Raw genomic sequence first — 22,171 nt, 5'->3', positions numbered from 1 at the left:
GTAGATTGTAGTTCAGGTGGGTAGATAGGATTGGAGTGGATTGGGGTAGATTGGAGTTGGGTAAGAACAGGTGGAGTAGTGTGGACTGATGTGGAATTGGGTACACTGCGGTAGATTAGTGTGGAATGGGGTAGATTTGAGCAGAGTGGAGTGGGGTAGACTGGAGTGGGGTAGATTAGTGTTGAGTGTGGTAGAGTGGAGTGGGGTGGATTGGGGTACATTCGGGTGGAGTGGAATGGGATAGATAGCTTTTGACTGGTGTAAAGTGAAGCGGGGAAGAATGAGGTAAATTGTACTTGGGTAGAATGGAGTGAGGTAGATTGGAATGGAGATGGGATTGGAGTAAGGTAGAGTGGGCGAAGTGGGGTAGACTGGAATGAAGTGGGGTAGAGTGGAAGGGCATAGAGTGATGTAGAGTGGAGTGGAGTGGTGTAGAGTGGAGTGGGGTAGTGCGGAGTATGCATGATGTGGTAGTGCACTGCCATTGCAGACAACACAATTTCAATTGAACTGACCATTACATTGCCCTCTTCCAATCATATTCCTCCTCAGGCCAGGTCTCAGGCATAGGCTCTGAAGCTACTATAGTCGTCATACCGTAAGAGGACAAGAATACCATGGATGTTAAGAATTTCCATCCTATTTCATTAGTTAACACCAATTGTAAAATATACGCCAAGCTCTCATAGACTTGAAAAGGTGATCCCAAAACTCACCGCCCCTCACCAAACTGGCTTCTTGAAAGACTGCCTAGTGACAGATAACATCCGGGTCTTCTGTCATACACTTGATAAGGCCTTGATGCAGAAAAGGCCTTTGATAAGGTCTCTTTGTCTTTCTTGCGAACTGTGCTAAATAGATTTTGCCTAGGTGAGACCTTTACCCTCATGTTCATGGCCATAAGTGCTAATCCAACTGCTAAGATCAGAATCAATGATACATTCTCTGACTCTTTCCCCTAAAACTGGGCACAAGACAAGGATGCCCACTCTCACCACTTTTATTCCTGCTTGTAACTGAACCTTTTTTCTCCACTCTGTCACATAACGACAACATCAAAGGTGTTCATTTTCAATCCGACAGTTGTGGCCTACGCCAATGATGTACTAATCTTTAACGAAGATGCAGCTACTGCAATCCCCTATGTCATGTCTGAGATTGATAAACATTCCCGGGTCTCTGGCTACATTCTGAACCGTTCAAAAACATAAGTCTTTCCCATGAACATACTATGCTGTCCGGCGACCTTGGGTAGCTCTGGTTTAAAATGGCAACCTGCGGCTTTTAAATACCTCAGCATATGGTTCGGGAAGGACATCCAGTTCTCACTAAAAATCAGTACAAACAGAACACTAATGAAAATCGAAGACCTCTTAAGCTTGTGGTCTCCGAAATATATTACCTAGTGGGGCAGATCAGAGACTGCAAAAATGATGGTGGCCCAGTAATAAACTTCTTATCAAGCATGCTACCCATCAATCTATCCACCTCTTTCTTTAAATCTGTGGACAAACTGATATCAGAATTTCTGTGGAAAGGAAAAATGGCCAGGATAGCTGGCCCTACCCTTGAGTTGAAGAAGAATACAGGAGGACTAAACAAGTATGACTTCTACAGATATCAGCAGGCCTTTCTAGCAGCACAGGGCAGTTGGTGGCTTAACGAGATGGACGAATTATCCCCACTGTGGCTAAAAATTGAATCCCATTTGCTATCCCTGCTACCTCTGTGTGCCACCCTCACTATTAGAGGTCTCAATGAATCTCCCTCTGGCTCTCTCTCCCAATAATAGCTGGCACAACTGCTGCTTTTCTGCATGTTGACAAAACTCTGAAAAACTGCATTGTCAACTCCAAATCATCCTCCATATGGCCCAACCGTAAAATTAAATTAGACAGGAAAACCTTATTCTGGGAGCATTGGTCTAAGAAAGGTTTAAATCTCACTGCCCACCTAGGTTCACCCCATACCCATTTACCTTTGCCAAAATTAGCTACCGTTACGACCTCCAACCAATCAAACTATACTGTACAACCTTTTAAAACTTAAAGGAGCAGTCAGACCGCTGCAGAAACCGCACATCCCAGGTTTACCAAGTCTTCTAGGGAACTTCAAAAAACCTGGTCATACTGCCTCACACATTTATAAGTTGCTTGAAGCCCCCAAAACTCAACTCATACATAACCTGAAAAAGAAATGGTCCCCATTCATTCCAGAGAACCTTCCACTACACTACCTGGTAGAGAATCTGGCAGTCACCCTTTAATTACCAAAATCACTCATGAAATTGCTCAGTACAGATTCTGGTTAATACACAAAATACATTGGACACCTGCCAGACTACACAAATTTGGGCTACTACAATCAGACACCTGCTGGCGCTATGGCGAAATCCCCAATACACTAAAACATATGTTCCTTGCATGCAAAATTGTTACCCCGTTGTCCAGAATCCACCAAACGATTCATGACATCCTCAAAATCAGAATCTCCCCATCCATACCAACTTTGTGCCTGAGCTTTGCAGCACACCCTGCAAGCAAGATTTTCCCCATACAAAACTCCTTATTATCGGACCTCATGCTTGCACGGGGCTCTGAAACGATCCTATCAGAATGGAAATCGACCACTGTCACCGCCTACAACAGGTGGCGGAACACTGTTAGACCAGAAGTGCAGATAACAATGTACAAGAGACTGCACAATGCATCACACATGCGTTGTTTATAGGACAAACTTGACCTTTACCTACAAAAAATAGAACCTCCTTAAACTCAACAAACCTCCTGCACAAACTGCCTTGTTTAAATCACATTGCACACATTAGCAACACACCCCATCAATGGATTAGCGGAGCTGCCCCATCCCTCTCCTCCATATCCCCTCTCTCCTTCCCTCACTCACCTCCCTCCTCTTTCTTTTTCTATCCCCCCTGACATGGTTCACTCACCATGAGTACATACAGGGACCTCAGCTCGTCCCCATCATCCCCTCAAGAGTCCTCTATGGGTGGTTTTTACCCTTCTGCACATGAAACTTTTCAAACAATCTGATTTGGTAAAGACACATTTGTAGTGTTATTTCCAACTGTATCTTACGTAAACTCATATACATGCATTTGCTTTTATGTGGTTTGATATGCTCTCATGATGTTCCCTGTAATGTGCCCTCACTATGGACTGTCAGTTTCTCAATTCTTCAATAAAAATGGTTTGAACAAAAAATAAGAAATGACTATCACACTTGCAAAGACAAACAGTTTTACTGCACACAAAACGATAATGAGTTGAAATGTCAGCACCTAATGCATTGATGTGTTGTGATCTTTTCAAATATTTGTTTCCAACACACTTCAGAATTACAAAAATGTTCTTAAATGGCCCTCATCCTCCTGGACCTCTCGGCCGCGTTTAACACTGCCTGCCACCATATCCTATGCTCACGCCTCTGCAATGCAGGAATCCATGGCAGATCCCTGGTCTGGGTCCCCTCCTTTCTCACTGGCAGAACCCAGAGAGTCTGCTTCTCCCCATTCCACTCGGAGGCCACCGAAATCATCTGCAGCGTACCCTAGCCCGACCCTCTTCAACGTCTACATGGCCCTGCTCGCTAACATCGCTGACATAACCTCAACATCATCTCATATGCCGACAACACCCAGCTGATCCTCTCCCTCACCAAGGACTCCACCAAGACCAACCTCTATGAAGGAATGAAGGCCATCGCCGAATGGATGAAGAGCAGCCGCCTCAAACTCAATTCCGACAAGACGGAAGTCCTCATCTTCGGCTCCCCCCCTTCCGCATGGGATGACTCCTGGTGGCCTGCCACTCTTGGAGCCACTCCAACTCCCACTGACCACGCATGCAACCTAGGATTCATCTTGGACTCCTCATTATCCATGACCCAGCAAGTCAACGCCATCTCCTCCTCCTGCTTCATCACCCTCTGCATACTCTGAAAGATCTACAAATGGATACCCACCAAAACCAGCAGAACGGTCACCCAAGCCCTCATAAGCCACAAACTGGACTACAGCAATGCCCTCTATGCAGGAACCATGGCCAAACTCCAGAAGAGGCTGCAACGCATCCAGAACGCATGCCTCATACTGGCATCCCCCGCCACTGCCACATCACAGACCACCTGAGAAACCTGCACTGCCTCCCAGTCAACAAGAGAATCGCCTTCAAACTCCTCACCCACGCTCACAAAGCCCTGCACAACACCGGACCAGAACACCTCAACAGACGTCTCTCCTTCTACACCCGACCCAGCATCTCTGCTCTGCCGACCTCACCCTTGCAACCATCCCACGCATCTGCAGAACTACAACCGGCGGTAGATCATTCTCGCACCTCGCCACCAAAATGTGGAACACTCTTCCCACCCACCTGTGCCAGACCGAAGACCTCCTTACCTTCAGGAAACTTCTCAAGACCTGGCTGTTCGAGCAGTAGCAGCACTATCATCCCTTCTACCCCCCTCCCTGCCCCCCCCCCCCCCCCCCCAAGTGCCTTGAGACCTTCACAGGTGAGTATTGTGCTTTACAAATTCCTGATTGATTGATTTTGTAAGTTCCCAATTGTGATATTTTCTGAAATATCAGCACAGTTCATTTTTGTTGTGTGCTAGAACAAAAAACTTTTTCATACCAAGATGTTCACATAAATTCTTTCATTTTGAAGTAGACCTCGATCTAAAACCACTGAGTACCATTTAATGTGCTTTGTTTCTTCATTTTCTGCATTAAATTGAGAAACTTTAGTGTACATTTTCACTGTCGTTTGGAAGAGGTTTCGCTTCAGAGAAAGATATTTCCTTTGAGATGGAAAAAAATTCTTAGTGCAAATGCACTTTCGCAAAGACATTCTGTTTACACAAAAATAAGTCTGTTATATACCCATGTGAGGTTATTTACTTTTCTTAAAATTCGAGCCCACGGTGAGGCAGGTAATGCACACTCATGCAGCAGGAAATATAATGATATTAGTACTTACCTCCAAATGGCTTACATCCTGCTCACTCTCTCATTTTAATTAACGAAAGACCTCCTGTTCCAAGTCTTTCAGGGATGAGGCATTGAGCTGTCAGCACGTGCTATTTATTGCCTGCTCAGTTAGGCTATGGGGCGGAGGGCTATTAATAGGATGATTTTTATTATGTTAACGTTGGCTGTTTTCCAGTCCTACACAGTGAACGCAAAACTCAGGCTGCAGAGAAAAACAGTGTGAATTAGTGGGGGAGAAAATAATGGAATTCCGTATCACAGGACTCCCATGTCCCCCTAAGAAATATGGTACAGGACACTGTTCCGAGCGCTGGATCTTAAAGATCATCTCCGCAAAATCACCGCTAAAAGCTTAAGCAGCGTTGTCTAAATGTACTTTGTTGTTTTGTAGAAAGGTAATTTAAACATAAATTAATACCGGAGGTGATAACGTTGTGGGACAGCTTGACGCGTGATGCAGGATAGATTTAGATTGCAACCTTCACTAAATATAAATCAGAAACACACAGCACGTCAATCGTCCGTCATCCATGATGACTTCAGTCTTGAACGTACCTTGTTGTCCCTCTTCTTTGTTTGCTGTTCTCTTGCTGTTCGGCCTAGCATCCCTTCACTTGCCACATCAAAGGACTATGTTGGGACTGGCTATCGTGAGATGTAAAATAGTTACTGACACATGCGGTAATGAGAACCAAGTAATATGTTTGAATTATGGAAATAACTAGAGGGTCTAAAAGACAGACAGAGGCTCCCTTTGACATTAAACCAGGTAACTGTTTCAAAAACAGTCCATGTTTTAACTGTTCGAATAAATACATTGGCAGATACTAAGCAGATGCACTCCAAAATAAACTAGTACACAAGTTCCCTCAGACTGGTTTTGTGGCGCAGTGGACTAATGTGTATAGTGAAGTAATCTGTGTTTGACCCCATTGTCACAGGATGAAATCATGGTGGGTCCATTAGGTCTTTAGTGTTTCTGGGTCGATAAAATAAACTCCATTGAGGTTAGTAGCATTAAACATCTGGATCTAGTACATGTTAAAAGTTTCAAAATATATACCACGGTGAGCATGTTATATTACTGTTAAACAAATTGTCGATGGGTGAATTTTCTGATTTGTTGGTCACCTTGAGGACAGTGAGGGAGATCAAATAAACCAGAAAAACTGGAGGTTGTTCTGAAGGCTAGTAGAGATGCATAGACTGCTGCGTTACTGCTATGCATGTTCCCCTAGAGTAGATGTCTTCTTGTAGAAGCCTTTGTTGCCGGTTCCATGGTATAACCAGTTTGTCGCTCAGCGACAGAGTTGGGGGCGGGGTCTACTGAAGGTGCAATAATGTATGAGTTTTTTTAGGGTTTGGTAAAGCACTGCAGCCCACCACGGTTCCCCTTCCATTTTTCCATTTAGAGGTGAGGGAGGGCTCCAGTTAGGGCAGGCCTCTGAAAGTAGATTTCCACTGCCTGGGACCACCATGGACGTTATCGTGGACCGATGCTGGGGAATTCTTTAGTGGCAACCATGTGCAGGGAAAAAAGTCCCAGAGCATCAGGACCATTGAATTATTTCTCTTGCATAAATAAAAGGGGCGGGGGGAGGGCGGTGTTTCTGAGAAACTAAAATAATGCAGAGTGGGCACAGATGGCAAGGCTGTTCGACTTTGCATTTCTAATGAGGCTGTTCCCAACTGTTCGGTGGAAGCACTTTGGTCAAAATGATCCACCAATGTGACTGGAAAGTGAAGAAAGGCCTAGCATTCTGAATTTGATGCTCACTGGGATGCAGTCAAAGCGGCACATCAATTTGTCTATGAAGCATTTATTTTGGCTGTGGGAAGCAAAACTGCTGTCTCGTCCATCTTTCCTCATCATCAGAGAATTTAGAATTTTGTGCCTTGCTGCTAGTTGATATTTGGGAAGATTATATTTAGTATTAGCGTGGCCTTGGTCGGTGTTTGTTGGCATGTCATTGACTGCTGTGCATTTCTTGGTTCCAAAGTATGGAGCACTTGTAAATTGACGGAACTGAAATAAAACACTTTTTTGTGAATGTTTATTACTAGTCAGTTCACATCGCTGTTGTGGTTGTGCATTAGGTGATTTTGTGACCACAGTATACATGAGACAGGAATGAGCGACATTATTCAGAAGAGGGTGTGAGGTAGCAGTCAATCTTGGTTACAAGGCACATCATTCATTCATTCTTCAGAGCATTGTATTTCCTTAGGGAGGTTAAAAAACTATTCGCAGGGCTTTCAATTTTGAAGCACATTTGTATAGTTCGCATCGGTATAAAAGTTTCTTAGAAGTTTATCAAGTGGTATATGGAGAGCTCTGTAGAACACCACTTGGTTTGAGGAAAAAAGAGATGTAGTGTCGTTCACTGATACAATTTTCTAAGAAAGGAGCTCTGCAATTGTACAATTCCATTATTGCCCGAGACACTTCTGTGAATCTATAAAGTGCTACATGAGGGTTCTTTGTGAGGTGATTTTCAATTATAATATTTGGGGCAGCCACATGGGAGTTAGAATGCAAGTCTCAACAGCTGGTGGTCCGTGGTGTATGGGGTTTACTCCAGTATTCTGAAGGTGGAAAGAAAGAGAAAGCCAGGCAGGCGTGACATGTCACCCATCTACCTCTTGCTTGGCCAATAACCAAGTGGCTGGGTTTCACACCAACAGTAAATACGCAGCTTCCTCCATTACAAATCTTCCCTGTCAATATTTGTTTAGATTTATGACTTTTTGTTTCCTTGTCCTTGACCTTAGTTCAAGAAACTACACTGTTCCTGATCCCCCCGGACTATTCGATGGTCACGTCTGGCCGATGTACATTAAACACAGGAACATAATGGAGAATCTCAAGGTGGATGTTGGTGAGTACAATGGAATTAAATGGTTTGTTCAAATAAAAAGCACAGATGTAAAAGATTAACATTTAAAAAAAATGCATATTCCCCAAATGTCATCTTGTTTTGTACTGATGAGATAAAAATTTTACACCTACCACCTACTTTAAATAAAAAAAAAACCTGCACCTTAGCATAATATTACCACAACACCCTTCGCTAGCTGCATCTGAAACACGTCAGAGTTACAGTATGCAAACAGAATATTGAGCGCACCCCCACTCATTTAAGACAATAGTAGCAGGAGATTATCTTTCCAAAAACAAAGATGCCAAAAACCAGCTCTGTGTGACCCTAAAACACCTGTTGTCTTAAGGGTGGCAAAGATGTACAACAAAAAGCATACATACATACATAAAAACATTCATAGACAGCCTGCCTGCCCTTTCACCACCTTTACCCATCCAGTAGAACCAGAACACCTAAATCCGTGCACTGCAGGTTACCATCTGCTAAACTCATTAAGAATGCAACCCACTGCAAGAAGGCTCTTGTGTATCAAATATTACAAACAGAGACTTTACATAAGCAACAAAATGATCATCACATTGTGCCTGTCCAGAGTGTGCTCTTCCGACCCAATAAAGCAACGCAGTAGCCATTAGACTGTGATCACAAACTCCTTCAATACACACATAGGAATAAACAGTGTCCCATGTTAGCTCACAAAAACACTACATTCCGGAAGACTCACTCTCTCACCCTGAAATTGTAGCTGCTTTCAGATCTCCAAATTTCTAGATCTCCCTAGAATCCTTGGTATGTCTGCCATCTTGCAGTATCAACTCCAAGAGGAATATGATCAGCTTCTGGGCAACTAAATGCCTGACATCCATGCAGTGAGAGGCAATTACCGCCTTCCTCCACTTCTGCTTCAGCTGGTCAACAACTATAAGCCAGCCCTCTTGGTAATTTCAGATTGATCTGTGTCCTTTAATGCAGTTGATCACCTACCCCGAGAAAAGTGACTGTCAGAATTCACCAGCGCCTCTTTAGCAGACCTTCTTGAAAGTCCACATGTTTTAGTGTGCATAGATGAGGGCACATGTAACAAGGAGTCCACTATCTTGTAGTGTGCCCTTGAGTTTAATCCTTTTTCTAATTTTGTTCAGCCAATGTCAAAACCCTCTGCTTACCCTACTGTTCTGTGTTGCACCAGTCAGAAGCATTTTCTGAGTCTCCCAAGCCCTTATTGCTGTCGCCAAGCAGGAGGGAAACAACACGATCGAGGAAGAGGCTTCTATGTTTTATCTGTGTCACGAATGTTGCTGCCCCCATGCAGCATCCAGTGAAATGGGGGCCACTCTCCCATAGCACTATCTGGTCTCAAAGTTGCAGTATTGAGGAACAAGGTTCTTCTTCTTCCTCTTTTCCACCACATGATGGCTCTGTATTATCCCTGGCAAGGATGGGCCCTCACGCTAAGATAAGCGCTCTTGCTCCACTTTTGTCAGGTCACTGTTTAGCTCACCAGCCCCTTCGGAAGGCCAAAGCCTCTCCTTCGCTCACTCTGCCTGGTTACATTTCTGGCACCTCCAGTGACTGCCTCCACCACAGAGTTTCCGAGGTTTCTCTTTCTAATGTGCAGTTCTTAATTTCAGCCATTAGTTGCAAGTGTGACCCACCAGCTCTCAATTTTGGGGACCAGCACCTTTTTTTTCTCATCAGACTTTGACCCAGAGCAAGAAAGAGAAAAACACTAGAAGGACAAAGGATGAAGAGAAGATGGGAAATAGTGCCAAAGGGATAACGCTGGTATGAAAAGAACTTGCAAGAGTGAGATAAAAGGCAGGGAGTGTCTGGTGATGAATAAAAGAGGCCACAAGGTGAAATCAAGGCTTTCCCGACATTTTGTAGCTCCAGCTTTCTGAGCAAAACGTTGTGCCCAACACTTATAATTTTACAAATTAAACACTGCCACTCTGATGATGTTAGGAAAGCAGTTTGTCCCGATAGTTGCAACTCAGTCCGGAGTGCCTACTCAGCATTCTCCAAACACTATAGATGCATACTTTCCTAGGAACTCATGGGCGACAGTAGAGCTGACTCACAGGGCGGCACAGAAAATAGGAGAGGTGCTGAGTGCAACTCATAAAGGAAGTGATGGGAGTTGCAAGCATGCCTGTCTGTAAGACAAGGGCCTTTGCATCATCCAACGTCCACTTGTATTTGGGTGCTTCATTTAAAGACTGTTTGGGTAACAGCATCTGCTAAGTGCCTGGTTCAGACAGTAGATTTGGGTGAAATGAGTTGTTTTGCAAAATATCTTACTTTTTAAGAAAGGGAGGGATTGAAGGATTGAAGATGTAGCTTGTCACTTGAGGACCAACCCCTCTCCTCAGCACACACAGTTCGGTCCCCCTTGATTTAGAGCTCTCCTTTCTCAAAAAAAAAAAAAACAAAGATGATTCCAAGCGTGTGTTGATGCTAATGAAAGGAAGGCGTGTCCGGCGGAATAATAAAAAATAATTGTTCATTTGCAGCAGTTGCTACGATTCCTATTAATCCACGCTCGTAGCTCATACTTTGTTTTTTTTCCTGAAGAGTTGACAATGCAGCGGTGAGACACAACTAATTCTGAATGAATAAACCCCAGACCTGAAATTTAACATGCCTTTTAGGGGAGAAAAACTGTATTTATCTATAAACAGGGAGCATTCAGTTATAGCTGGGGCCGTTTTTGAAGAGCCCCACATTGTCAGTTCATGAACATGAAAACTTGGGCTGTTCCACCAGAAATATGTGCCTTAAAGTGACAATATCAGCTCTTTATGAAGTGGAATAACAGATCACAATCGTCAGAAGTCTACAAATTCATGCAAAAACTTCGATAGCAGCTGCAATCGAACATCAGTCCACTTTACAGATGCCGACTAACCTCAACATTTGTTGCATCCTTTTATGGTGGTACATCTACATCCAGCACCAGACTTTGATGATGACTGTTCCTGTTATGTGGGAAATCAGGTTTCAGCCAGTGCTCCACCTTTGACTGCTATGAAGTAGGAGTTGCTCTCAGTCCGCTATGTTGCAGAGGTTCGGTTCGGCTGTGCAGCAGCTGCTTTACACTTTAGCCTTTTGAAGAATATTTTAAGTGTGCTGTATGTCCGGCTGGCTTCACTGTCCAGAGCACTTATTCCTTTTGCCTCTGGCGGTTGTTGCCCATCTTGCCTATGTTACACACCATTGCCTCTGCTCACCGGAGAGAGCAAATGCTGGTCAATAAACTGAGAAAACTGTATAAACAATACACAATAATTAACTTCACTCCACATACTGCAGGCTCTAAGAGCTGATAGCTGCGGGAACCTGTGGCTGGCACTATGAGGTTAGCAGAGGCGATGGGGTGCCACCTTTATTTCTCTATCCACCCACAGCCGGCACGTGCTATTAGAGATTTTTTCCGCCAGTGGTGTACCAAAGGCCCCCAGAGTACGTGGGGATCTTCAGAGGGCCCCCTCAGCACAGTACCCGGACCTGAGAGCTCCTGAGTAAGTCAGGAAACGGGGGCCCTCCATGTACTTTGAAGGGGGGTTCTCCAGTCTCATTACGCCATTGGTTTCAGCGGGGCATAAACTTATTTTTCCAAATGAGCCCAATGGTATTACGTATTTTTAGGTAGAGTGCGTAAGCGCTCTGGCCTATTACAATTTATCTGTGGGCTTTTAATCACGCCCCCTGCACGCCCATCACTATGACTTGTTCATGGGCTTGCCTTTTAAGAATCCTTTTTATCATTGGTAAATGCTTTATGTTCGTCCCTCCTTGGGGCAGTTTTGTTACCGCCTTGGACATTGACCCTGTTACATGGATAATTGCACTTTTGCCGATACGTTTACTACAAACAAACTTCTTATTCCTTTTGTGTCTCCTTCGCACTCATGCTCATAGCAGCCATGGAGCTTTGAATCGGCTCGCTTATGTCAACTGTTTTATTTTTATTTTCAATTTATGTGGCAAGAAAAGACCAGTTAGGTATTTACAATGCTAATAGCTCTTAGTCAAGCAAACGCTGGACCCATTGCATTGTAAATGATTGTTTTCCTTATCGTCCAGTTTGTGTTAATGTCTTGTGTTAAGTTCCACAGAAGGTTAGTTTGGGTAGCTTCTCTGCATTAGGCACTGTTGATTCACCATTCCCTGAATGGTTGCTTGTGCAGTTAACTTGGTTATCTCATTCTCTTGTGTAAATGCTTCAACTTTGTGACTAATTGCTTTAACTTGTTTTCTCTTACCACAGTGAGACTGGATGGAACAAAATCCAAGGAAGAATTGTTCAATGCAGTTTATGGAGATATTCATAATAAAATCGATGAATGCTTGCGTACAAAGGTGAAAAGTGGTTTGCACTATCATTTATGCATTTTATTCATGGAGGATTTGTTGCACGTAGTGTACCCCATTTAAGACTTTACACCAAGTCAAAAATAAATTCAAATAGTGTTACAGTTGGAAGTTTGTTACTATTTGGCTGATTAGTGCTCTAAATACTGCAGACTAAATGAATGAATAACGTTATTATGATTGCCAGAATCGTAAAAGTACATAACAATACAATACACATAAACCATTAGCGACAGAGGTGAACGGAATTTCATCAAGATCAAAAAGACATATCGTGTCAGATGGCTGCTCATCGTGCAAACCAATTTTTTTTAAAAGCAGCTAAAACAGATTACAATCAGTATGAAATAAAAAGATTAAAGAACAAACCATAAGCATCCTGTTTATCTACCAGGGATTACAAGTCGCAGAAAAGTGCTAAGCCACAAACAGTACAAAGTTGCAATAAAGTACTGGGCCATATTTAATACAGCAAGCCACTGTATGGGGTTTACTAACTCTCTAACCCTCCTTCCACTGCCATGATACACTTGGTATCATACAGACAGTAGATATTTAGACATTCAGAGAAAACCATCAATCTGCTTAAATCAGTAAAGAATACTGTATGCCTCCATGTAGTGGCCAGTACCCAGCTTCCCACACAAGGGAACTACCCATTAATTTCTTTGGGAGTGATATCCAGGACAAAAAACACAGTATGTGAGGTAGTGACCCCATAGCCTCGGTGCAGACTGGGCATATGTCAACCCGTGGTGCGTCCCTGGACCATGTGCTACAGAATTGCTTGGTTGGAAGCGATCTGTACCTGAACTGCATGTTCAGTTTGTGAGCCAAATGAGGGGTTATTTTATCTATAGTGGGCTTGTACCATGGCAGCGGTTTAACATCGAGAAAATCCCTTACCAGGGAGCCTCTGATAGAGACATTTATTAGGGTTAAAACAGATTCCAATACATTTCTAATAGCCTGGCTTTTGAAATTGCACCCATCTCTTCAGGAGTAGACCACAAGCTTTCCAGAACCAGTTTTCCCAAAAGCAGATGTCTGGAATTCAGCCATCAAATTTTGCATGCACAGATTGGGGACATAACATTTTTCAAGCCCACACAGTAGGACCGTAACTCCGCTGTAGTCAACCGACAGTGCCAATAGATGAGCATTCTGAACTCAAATTTCTGGGAAATAAATTTGTGGGCAAGATCAAAACAAAGAGGAATCATCAGAGTACTCATAGGGAGTCCAAACAATAATCTTAAAAACATATACTCAATGGTAGTAAGGATTTGACTAATCGCAGAGCCCTATAGTTTGCAGCCATATATAGGGCAGCACCTAGAGCCTTCATGTTATACATTTCTAGAGCTGGTGCCACTCTCCTAGATAAAGTTTTACTGTGAATTTTAGATAAGGAAACAGAGTTTTGAGACATGGTTGCAGGCGATTTCTGGAGCTGCATGGTCCAATTACAGTTTTGGCTTAGCCTCACACTCTGATATTCAAGAGTGAGAGACCGGGTCAATTGTGTTGCTGCCCACTCTCATTTTACTGCAAACTATAGTAGGGTCAGACAGACAAACTGGGATCAGAGTGAAAGAGAATTTGTAGTGGGGGAAAAGTATAGCAAAGCCGAATACCTTTGGAGCTGTAAACTAAATGGGAGGATTGGTACTAAAACAACTAAGTAAGGGTTTTAAAAAGTAACACCATAGTATGTAAAGGTCGCCTGCTCCATGGTTAGGATGGGCACCATGTTCATTGCTCCGTGACTGCAGAAGTCAAAAGTTGTCACGGCTCATAGCATATTGTGGGAGCTATGCTGCAAAAGATGCATACTGACAGCTGATACCTGGCTCACACTTGTTACATACATCTTCATGCCCCCCTCCACCAGCTTTTGCATGTGGATGCAGTCCACATACAAGAGGAGTGCAGTCATTCACCTTACCCCTCATTTTGGAAACTTGTAAGGCAGTGGGGGGAGTTCAGTCTAACAGTGCATCTCTGTGAAAGACTCCTCTCACCCTTTGCCACAGGTTCTGTGAGAGAAAATCTCTCTGACCAAGATAGATGTTCTACAACAGTACTAACCAGGAGGTATGCTTGTTATCAGGTAAAAGTGGACTGGTCCTTTATGTTGAACAATGATATTCTTAAGGATGTTTGCCAAAATGTTCTACAGTGATCAACAAAGGCCATCACCTGTCCCTTCTGACCACGAGGTGATGTATATGGAGCTATTATCAACAAAGGGAGGGACTGGGAGATTAGTTGGTCCAGTGTACGGTCTCCCAATTAACTGAACATACAAAAAAGGTGTACACTGTTCCAAATGGAAAAATATAGGCCCATATTTATACTTTTTGACGCTAAACTGCGCTAACGCAGTTTAGCGTCAAAAAGTTTTGCGCCGTCTAACGCCATTCTGAAGCGCCATGCGGGCGCCGTATTTATGGAATGGCGTTAGACGGCGCAATCAGACCGGCGCTGCCTGGTTTGCGTGGGAAAAAACCACGTAGACCAGACAGCGCCGGCGTAGGGGGAAAATGGCGCATGGGCGTCTTAAAATGGGGCAAGTCAGGTTACGTCGAAAAAATCGTCTTAACCCGACTTGCGCCATTTATTTTCGACGCCCATCCCCCATCAACATGACTCCTATCATTGTAAAGATAGGAGTCATGCCCCCTTGCCCAATGGCCATGCCCAGGGGACTTCTGTCCCCTGGGCATGGTCATTGGGCATAGTGGCATGTAGGGGGGCACAAATAAGGCCCCCCTATGCCACCAAAAAAAAATATAAAAAATAAAAAATTATACTTACCTGAACTTACCTGAATGTCCCTGGGGTGGGTCCCTCCATCCTTGGGGGTCCTCCTGGGGTGGGCAAGGGTGGCAGGGGGGGTCCCTGGGGGCATGGGAGGGCACCTGTGGGCTCATTTTGAGCCCACAGGCCCCTTAACGCCTGCCCTGAGCAGGCGTTAAAAAGTGGCGCAAATGCGCCGTTTTTAGCCACGCCAACTCCCGGGCGTCTCTTTTGCCCGGGAGTATAAATACCACGTAAAGGCCTGGGAGTCATTTTTTAGACGGGAACGCCTCCCTTGCATATCATTAACGCAAGGAAGGGGTTCACGCTAAAAAATGACGCACATTCCGGGAACTTTGGCGCTATTCGCCTCTAACGCCATAGTATAAATATGGCGTTAGTTGGCGTTAGTTTTGCGTCGAAATTGCGTCAAAAAAAACGACGCAATTTCGGCGCAAACGGAGTATAAATATGGCCCATAATCACTAGAGGAACATTAAAGTTCAGGAGCAAGAGCCCTCACACATCCGAGAGGATGTCATGCTTCATCATCGGGTAGCTCCTCGTCAGACCGGCGCTGCAATGTCTGACGGGCTCCCCGTAAGGGGGCTGTTTGCCGGAGATCTTTTAGGTAGCAGCCGTGGTAGCGGACACTACAAGGCCTGGTGTTGTGGTCAGGCGCTAATCCTGGCCGGAGAGTGAAAGCTAAAATTGGTTCCCAGTCTTAATAGGAGCGAGTCAATTTAATTAATCAATGGAATAAGACCGGGACCAAGATTAAAAACAGAAGGAACTTGGAGCCCGACGATAATCTCCTTAAGCTCCAGCACCATGCAGAAAGTGGTTGAGCATTATTCCTCATTTTACACTTTCCTTCTGTTTTTAATCTTGGTCCCGCAACACCAGGTCTTGTAGTGTCCGCTACCACGGCTGCTACCTAAAAGATCTCCGGCAAAGAGCCCCCTTACGGGGAGCCCGTCAGACATTGCAGCGCCGGTCTGACGAGGAGCTACCCGATGATGAAGCATGACATCCTCTCGGATGTGTGAGGGCTCTTGCTCCTGAACTTTAATGTTCCCCTAGTGATTATATTTTTCCATTTGGAACAGTGTACACCTTTTTTGTATATGGAGCTATTATGCCACTGGGGCAAATGAGTGATTGTGAAGAGCAGTTTCCAGCTTGAAGTGAGTGAATGAGTATAGCAGTTCAATTCAGTGTCCTCAATTCGGTTCAGTAAACAATATTTTTGATAAAGTGCAGCATTGTACTAGGTTGCACTTGAAAGTGAACCCTTTTCTCTGACTTATTAGCCTTTTGTAAAACTGGAAACAATGTATGGTTTGCACAAGAAGGTGTAGGAATAACATTTCCGGGCAATGGAAGGGAGAGTTTTGTGTGTGTCAAACGTAGGGAACCAAGAACATCATATAAGTGTGTAAATATCTAATGTATGATACATGTTTGCAAATCATTTTATAGACTTCTTCTTGGTGATGTCACCAGTGATGGTATTATAGACCTCTTCTAGAATGCAGCTTGTGATGTCCTCAACAGTGCACCAGGGTTGGGGAGGGTATGTGGACATTATAACTCTACAGATAATGAACATAACTGATCGTTTTTTATTTTTTTTTAAGCTGTAGATCATAACCGTTAAGTTACTCTAACTGGCATTTACATTTTTACAGAATTCACGTGTGCTGGTAGTAGAGAACTAAAGTGTGTCTATAAATAAGACTTTTAAGTATTGTATACAGATCTGTGTATGTATATTCTCTTAGAAAAAGAACATTTGTTGAAGGGACACCACTGTTGAGTTCCTTAATGGTTAGCTATGCGCCACAACACCACCTAATACACTAATTGGGCTGTCACACATTGTCACGTTGCATATAAGTCTTGGGTGCACCCAATAGAATTCTTTTGATTCCACGTTAAGTAAAGGTTAATTGCCCTTATGTGCACAGTGGAGCACATAGATAGGTGTCTCATGAACATTCTACCCTAGCTTACTTGAAGAAAGACCTAATTTGCACTGCAAACAGTCCTGCCAGACTGGCACATTATAGATTAATTTGCATTACTCCTTTTCCTAAATTAGTCCACGCACAAGATATCTGGACTGGTGTTATTAGAGGTCTTTATTATCAGTCTAGTACAGAATATATGTAAAAGAGGCACCAAATGACACACTTATTGTGGCAATAGTAAAAATAATGAGCACATACAATATGAGGAAAGCTGCATGCCTAATGCCAAGAGGAAGCCGCACTCAGCTAACACAAACTGTATCCGGTTCAGAGTATGCTGCAAATTCTATAGTTAACAAACACAAGGCCTTAGCTATCTTCATATATAATTTAAAAATATATATTTTATACACAACTAAAACTGTAAATGCCTTATCTTGTAAATAATAAACTCTCCATGTACATACAGGAGTTTGTAAATATTAATGCATGCATGTAGATATGGGTCTTTATATAGCACAATTGTATGCTTCTAGATTATTCTGCATATGTGTAATATGTTAACAACTTAAAAAATATATACCTTTTATGTCTGCCTATATATTTTCCACTTACTGCGGAGGTAAGAAAACCTTTACAACTCTACCCACAGCTCTACTCTCACTCATCCTAAACCACTTCCAAATTCCACTACTTCCACTCTCTCACTCATCCCAAACGTCTCATACTACTGTGGAATCCCAAATAGCCCTTCCAAACTATTCCCTCATCCAACTAACAGGTGCACATGTCCACCACTCCCATATCAATTTACATTTTCCCACAACCAAGTCTCCAAAGCCAATCTGTCTCTTCAAACTATGCACTTAAGGCACGAAATCTTAATGAGCAATTACTTAACAAGCTTTCCACCGCTAATCTCCAAGAGGAAAACAAAAAAACATTTTTTACTAATTTGCTAGCTAAAAGAACTCTAACTTTAAGTACTGGAGTAGCGTGCTACTCACTTTAAAAAGTGCTACAAAGTCTCATTATGGGTAGTAAGAGCTATATAAATACAATTTACAATTACAGTGTGTGCCTGCCAAAAGTGGAGCAGCTGATAGTGTATGTTCTGTAATAGGTGAGCAGCTCTCTTCTAAATTAAAGGATTCCCACATGCTAGTGATGGCACATGCCTCATGAATGCAGCGGTACTGCAAGAGCATTGTTGTATACAGTTAACTAAAGCAGGGCAAATCAGTATGTGCACTGGTTTATGCATCAATGCATAACAGTTAATACGAAATTTGAATTGTTGTTGTAAAACTCTGGTTGTGCTTTAGTTTATTAGTTGACTAGAGAGAAGTATGGTAACTAAATTGGCAAGCTAGTGATGTATTTAATTCTACCATTTTTTTCATTCAACAGACCTAGAAGAAGAATTCCAAATGTCTGCCTACCTTCTATCGACATTGTCATCACTCAGATATATTTTTTTGTTTGCTTCTGGCATTAAGCTTATGTGAATAGCCAAGCTTGCTTGAAGACATTGTTATAAACTGGAATCTTTATCCTGAGCACTTGACCGACTGCACTGAGAACTAAAATGTTCCATATAAATAAATTGTCATTTAAGAAACTTGGTTTCATCATTTTGTTTCTGAACATGCATATCATTCACTATGATTGCTGTCTGTAATGTTGTCAACAGACAGTGACGTCAGATGTGCTTACCCTGAAAGTGAAAACTGATTGACCCTAAGCAGCACTCTGTATGTACACACGAGTGTAAAAACATATTGCAGCGGGTGAACAAACTACGAGATTACTTAACATATAATGACTAGACTTCATAGCAGCCTTGCTGTTGGTCCTATGCAACCATGGAGATATTCCTCAGCCGTTCTGGCTTCCTTCTGCTCATAACACTTCCGCCACTTCTCGCTCATAGCTATTGTAATGTAGAAATGCCTGCTATTGGCCTGTTGTCTATTCACGCCACTTATGGTCTGTCAACTACTATGTTATGATCCAAATTGGTAAAACTCTGCGGTTAGACACAGCTGTGGCTGGTCAGCCCACTTTTAACCCAAGTAAATGGCTCACATTTTGCCATTGGAACGTGGGGCTAGAAGTACATAGAATCAATTTGCAAAAAGTGGTCCCAAATTCCACAGTGACGTTTTGTGGAAAACCACCATTTAGATTGGGTCACAGTACGACCTACCTCATAAATATTCATAAGGTAGGTATCAGGTTGCGACTCACTCCAGTTGCATGCTATCACACAGATGTTTGCCTTCTGGAGTCTACAGACCACCATGTCTGTGATAAAGTACATTTTTCAAATGTAGCCTGTTTTCTTTACAGGAAATGGGTCTGCTTATAAGAAAAAAATAAATCTTTAAACGTTTGGTTTAAGAGTTGGCACTGGCCCACTCCCAAACAAATAAACTTTTTTTTACTTTCTCAAGGTGAAGGGGGTCACACAAGGACTTCTTCCCCTTTGCAAATGTATTACCTCCTCATTTGAGGAGTCTGTATCCTAACAATGGTCTCAAACCATAGATACACAGCATCCTGAATCATAATTTGGAAGGAATGCCTTTGACATGCCCCTTCCAAGTTGTGATTCATTATGCATTTCTAATATCATTTGGTGATTCACTTACCAAATCACAAAATGGGTTTAGTATAATTAATAAAGCCATTTATCTATCTTAAACCCTGTGATTTAGAAAATCACAGGCTTTGCAAAAACGAAATGGCTTCATGTACTCATGCACTCGGTTGATATGTTAATATCTTCTAATAGTATTTGTCTGAAAGTATCACTCAGTTTAAAAGCAATAATAGTTACTTCATCGCGATTAAAGCTTACACCTCCCAAAGATACACACCATTTCAGCATTTTCCTCAGCAAGCAACTCATTTGTAACACTATGGCCCTCATTCTGACCTTGGCGGGCGGCGGAGGCCGCCCGCCAAAGTCCCGCCGTCAGGTTACCGTTCCGCGGTCGAAAGACCGCGGCGGTAATTCTGACTTTCCCGCTGGGCTGGCGGGCGGTCTCCTTCAGACCGCCAGCCAGCCCAGCGGGAAAGAGGCTTCCACGATGAAGCCGGCTCGGAATCGAGCCGGCGGAGTGGAAGCTGTGCGACGGGTGCAGTTGCACCCGTCGCGTATTTCACTGTCTGCACAGCAGACAGTGAAATACATGTAGGGGCCCTCTTACGGGGGCCCCTGCAATGCCCATGCCAGTGGCATGGGCACTGCAGGGGCCCCCAGGGGCCCCGCGACCCCCCCTACCGCCATCCGGATCTCGGCGGTCCGACCGCCGGGATCTGGATGGCGGTAGGGGGGGTCGGAATCCCCGCGGCGGTGCAGCAAGCTGCGCCGCCGCGGAGGATTCAATGGGGCCGCGGTACACTGGCGGGACCCCGCCAGTGGTGCCGGTCCGACCGCGGCTTTACCGCCGCGGTCGGAATCCCCATTGGAGCACCGCCGGCTTGTCGGCGGTGCTCCCGCGGTCCTCCGCCCTGGCTGTCAAAGACCGCCAGGGTCAGAATGAGGGCCTATATCTGTGTATCCTATGCATATTGAAACATGAATTTATCACTGCATTGCTTTTCTGTTTAATTTGTAGAAGTCTCTTGTACAAGTAACAAGAGGTGTACAGTGCTAGACTAATTACACTATGAGTAACATCTGCATGCCAGTGTTAAACTAACTACACTATGAGAATGCCTTATAGTGCATGTTGGAAAGTCATGTTTTTACCTTGTTCACCCCAATTTATGTTGCTGACAGGTGTTGATGGGAACTGTCTTTGACTGTGACACACACACACACCTCCCCCATTTCCAATTAGCCTGTCAGACCTACAAGTCCCTAGTATACAATAGGGCATGGATATTAGATGCCCAGCAGAATTTCTGCACTTTCGTGTGTACACTGCTGTGTGCTTTCTGTACTTTTAAATGCAGGCCTGCCTTGCAGCCTGTCTTTAAAAGTTAAATTCTTACCATTTGCATGACATCCCCTATAAGTCCCTAGTAGATAATAGGGTAAGGGGGTGCCAACTACCTACACACCCCTAGTATATAATAGGTCATGGAAGTGGAAGCCCAGCAGAATTGCTGCCCTTTGCATGAAGGCACTGCTGGGGGTTTCTGTTAATTATTTAAATACAGCCTGATTCTGCAGACTGCATTTAAATGGAAATGGTGTCCCAATTTGACTTTGGTGCTATGGGTTCTCTAAAAGTCATAATTTAACTTACTTTTCGCATATTGGGTATCCCCAGGGTCTGTCCCAGGGTGGGGGGGGGGCATGTAATTATAAGCAGGGTCTCTATAAAAGATGCTTTATAAACCTGGTGATGGAGAAAAATGCTCATTTAATTTCCCCCCACTGTAAATACTGGGTGCAGTAAGCTAACATTGCAATATTATTATATTTTATTGTAAATATTGGAAGCAAAAGAGCAGACAAGTCATTCAAGGACTTAAACAATTTGTTTTGATAAATCCAGCAATTTGCCATTGGTTCATTTATAATAACTTGTACAGCCAAAGAGTTATAAGAATTTTCTTTCAGTAAGTCAAAATCCAGAATTCTGAAGGTTCCCCACTCATTGGTCAGTGCTAACAGGATTAGCAGAGCTGCTTGATTAAGTGATAAGTTGCTGTCCAGGGGAGAGGCTATCTGGTGAAGAGCAGCTCTAGGGCTACACGGGAATGCCAGAACAGAGGGATGGGTAATAAAACATACAGCCTCAAAGAAGAGCAGGACAGGCAGGGAATGCCAGATCAGCTAATCCCCACTTTCTAGACCCCTCAGCCAAATACCAGGCTTAAGTACGGAATTTGTAGATGCTGGAGGAAGAGAACTATCAAGATCCACACTGGGGGGTTGGTTTAGTCAGCTCTCACTGCTCTGTTGAAATTTCAGCCATCATGGATTTTAGAAGAATGGTGCTTTCTGGAACAGGAATATGCCACACTTTGGAGGAAGTGGTCATGCATCTGGGTGTCACCCAGCATTTTACTGGTCAGGGGTGCCCCCTTTCCTGGTGCAAAGGAGCTGGGAATACATATGTGAGAGGTGCATAGCCTTTCAGATCTGCTGCCGGAAACTACAAGAGGAA

General features: G+C 43.6%; 1 protein-coding gene across 1 annotated transcript in view; it reads left to right on the top strand.

Annotated features, from left to right (window-relative positions):
• The window catches only part of LOC138284100 (nicotinamide riboside kinase 2-like), a 43,417-nt gene extending 24,754 nt beyond the window's left edge, over nt 1-18,663 (top strand). Inside the window, exons 6-8 of the mRNA XM_069222531.1 lie at nt 7,784-7,890; nt 12,164-12,255; nt 18,453-18,663. Coding sequence (XP_069078632.1) covers nt 7,784-7,890; nt 12,164-12,255; nt 18,453-18,458 — 205 coding nt within the window. The 3' untranslated portion in view covers nt 18,459-18,663. The remainder of the gene's footprint in view (nt 1-7,783; nt 7,891-12,163; nt 12,256-18,452) is intronic.
• The last annotated feature ends 3,508 nt before the right edge of the window (nt 18,664-22,171 follow it).

The sequence above is a fragment of the Pleurodeles waltl genome, chromosome 3_1 (genome assembly GCF_031143425.1).
Source record: "Pleurodeles waltl isolate 20211129_DDA chromosome 3_1, aPleWal1.hap1.20221129, whole genome shotgun sequence".
NCBI classification, from domain to species: domain Eukaryota; kingdom Metazoa; phylum Chordata; class Amphibia; order Caudata; family Salamandridae; genus Pleurodeles; species Pleurodeles waltl.
The sequence above is the reverse complement of the archived record's forward strand: the minus strand, read 5'-3'. Positions and strand labels throughout refer to the sequence as shown.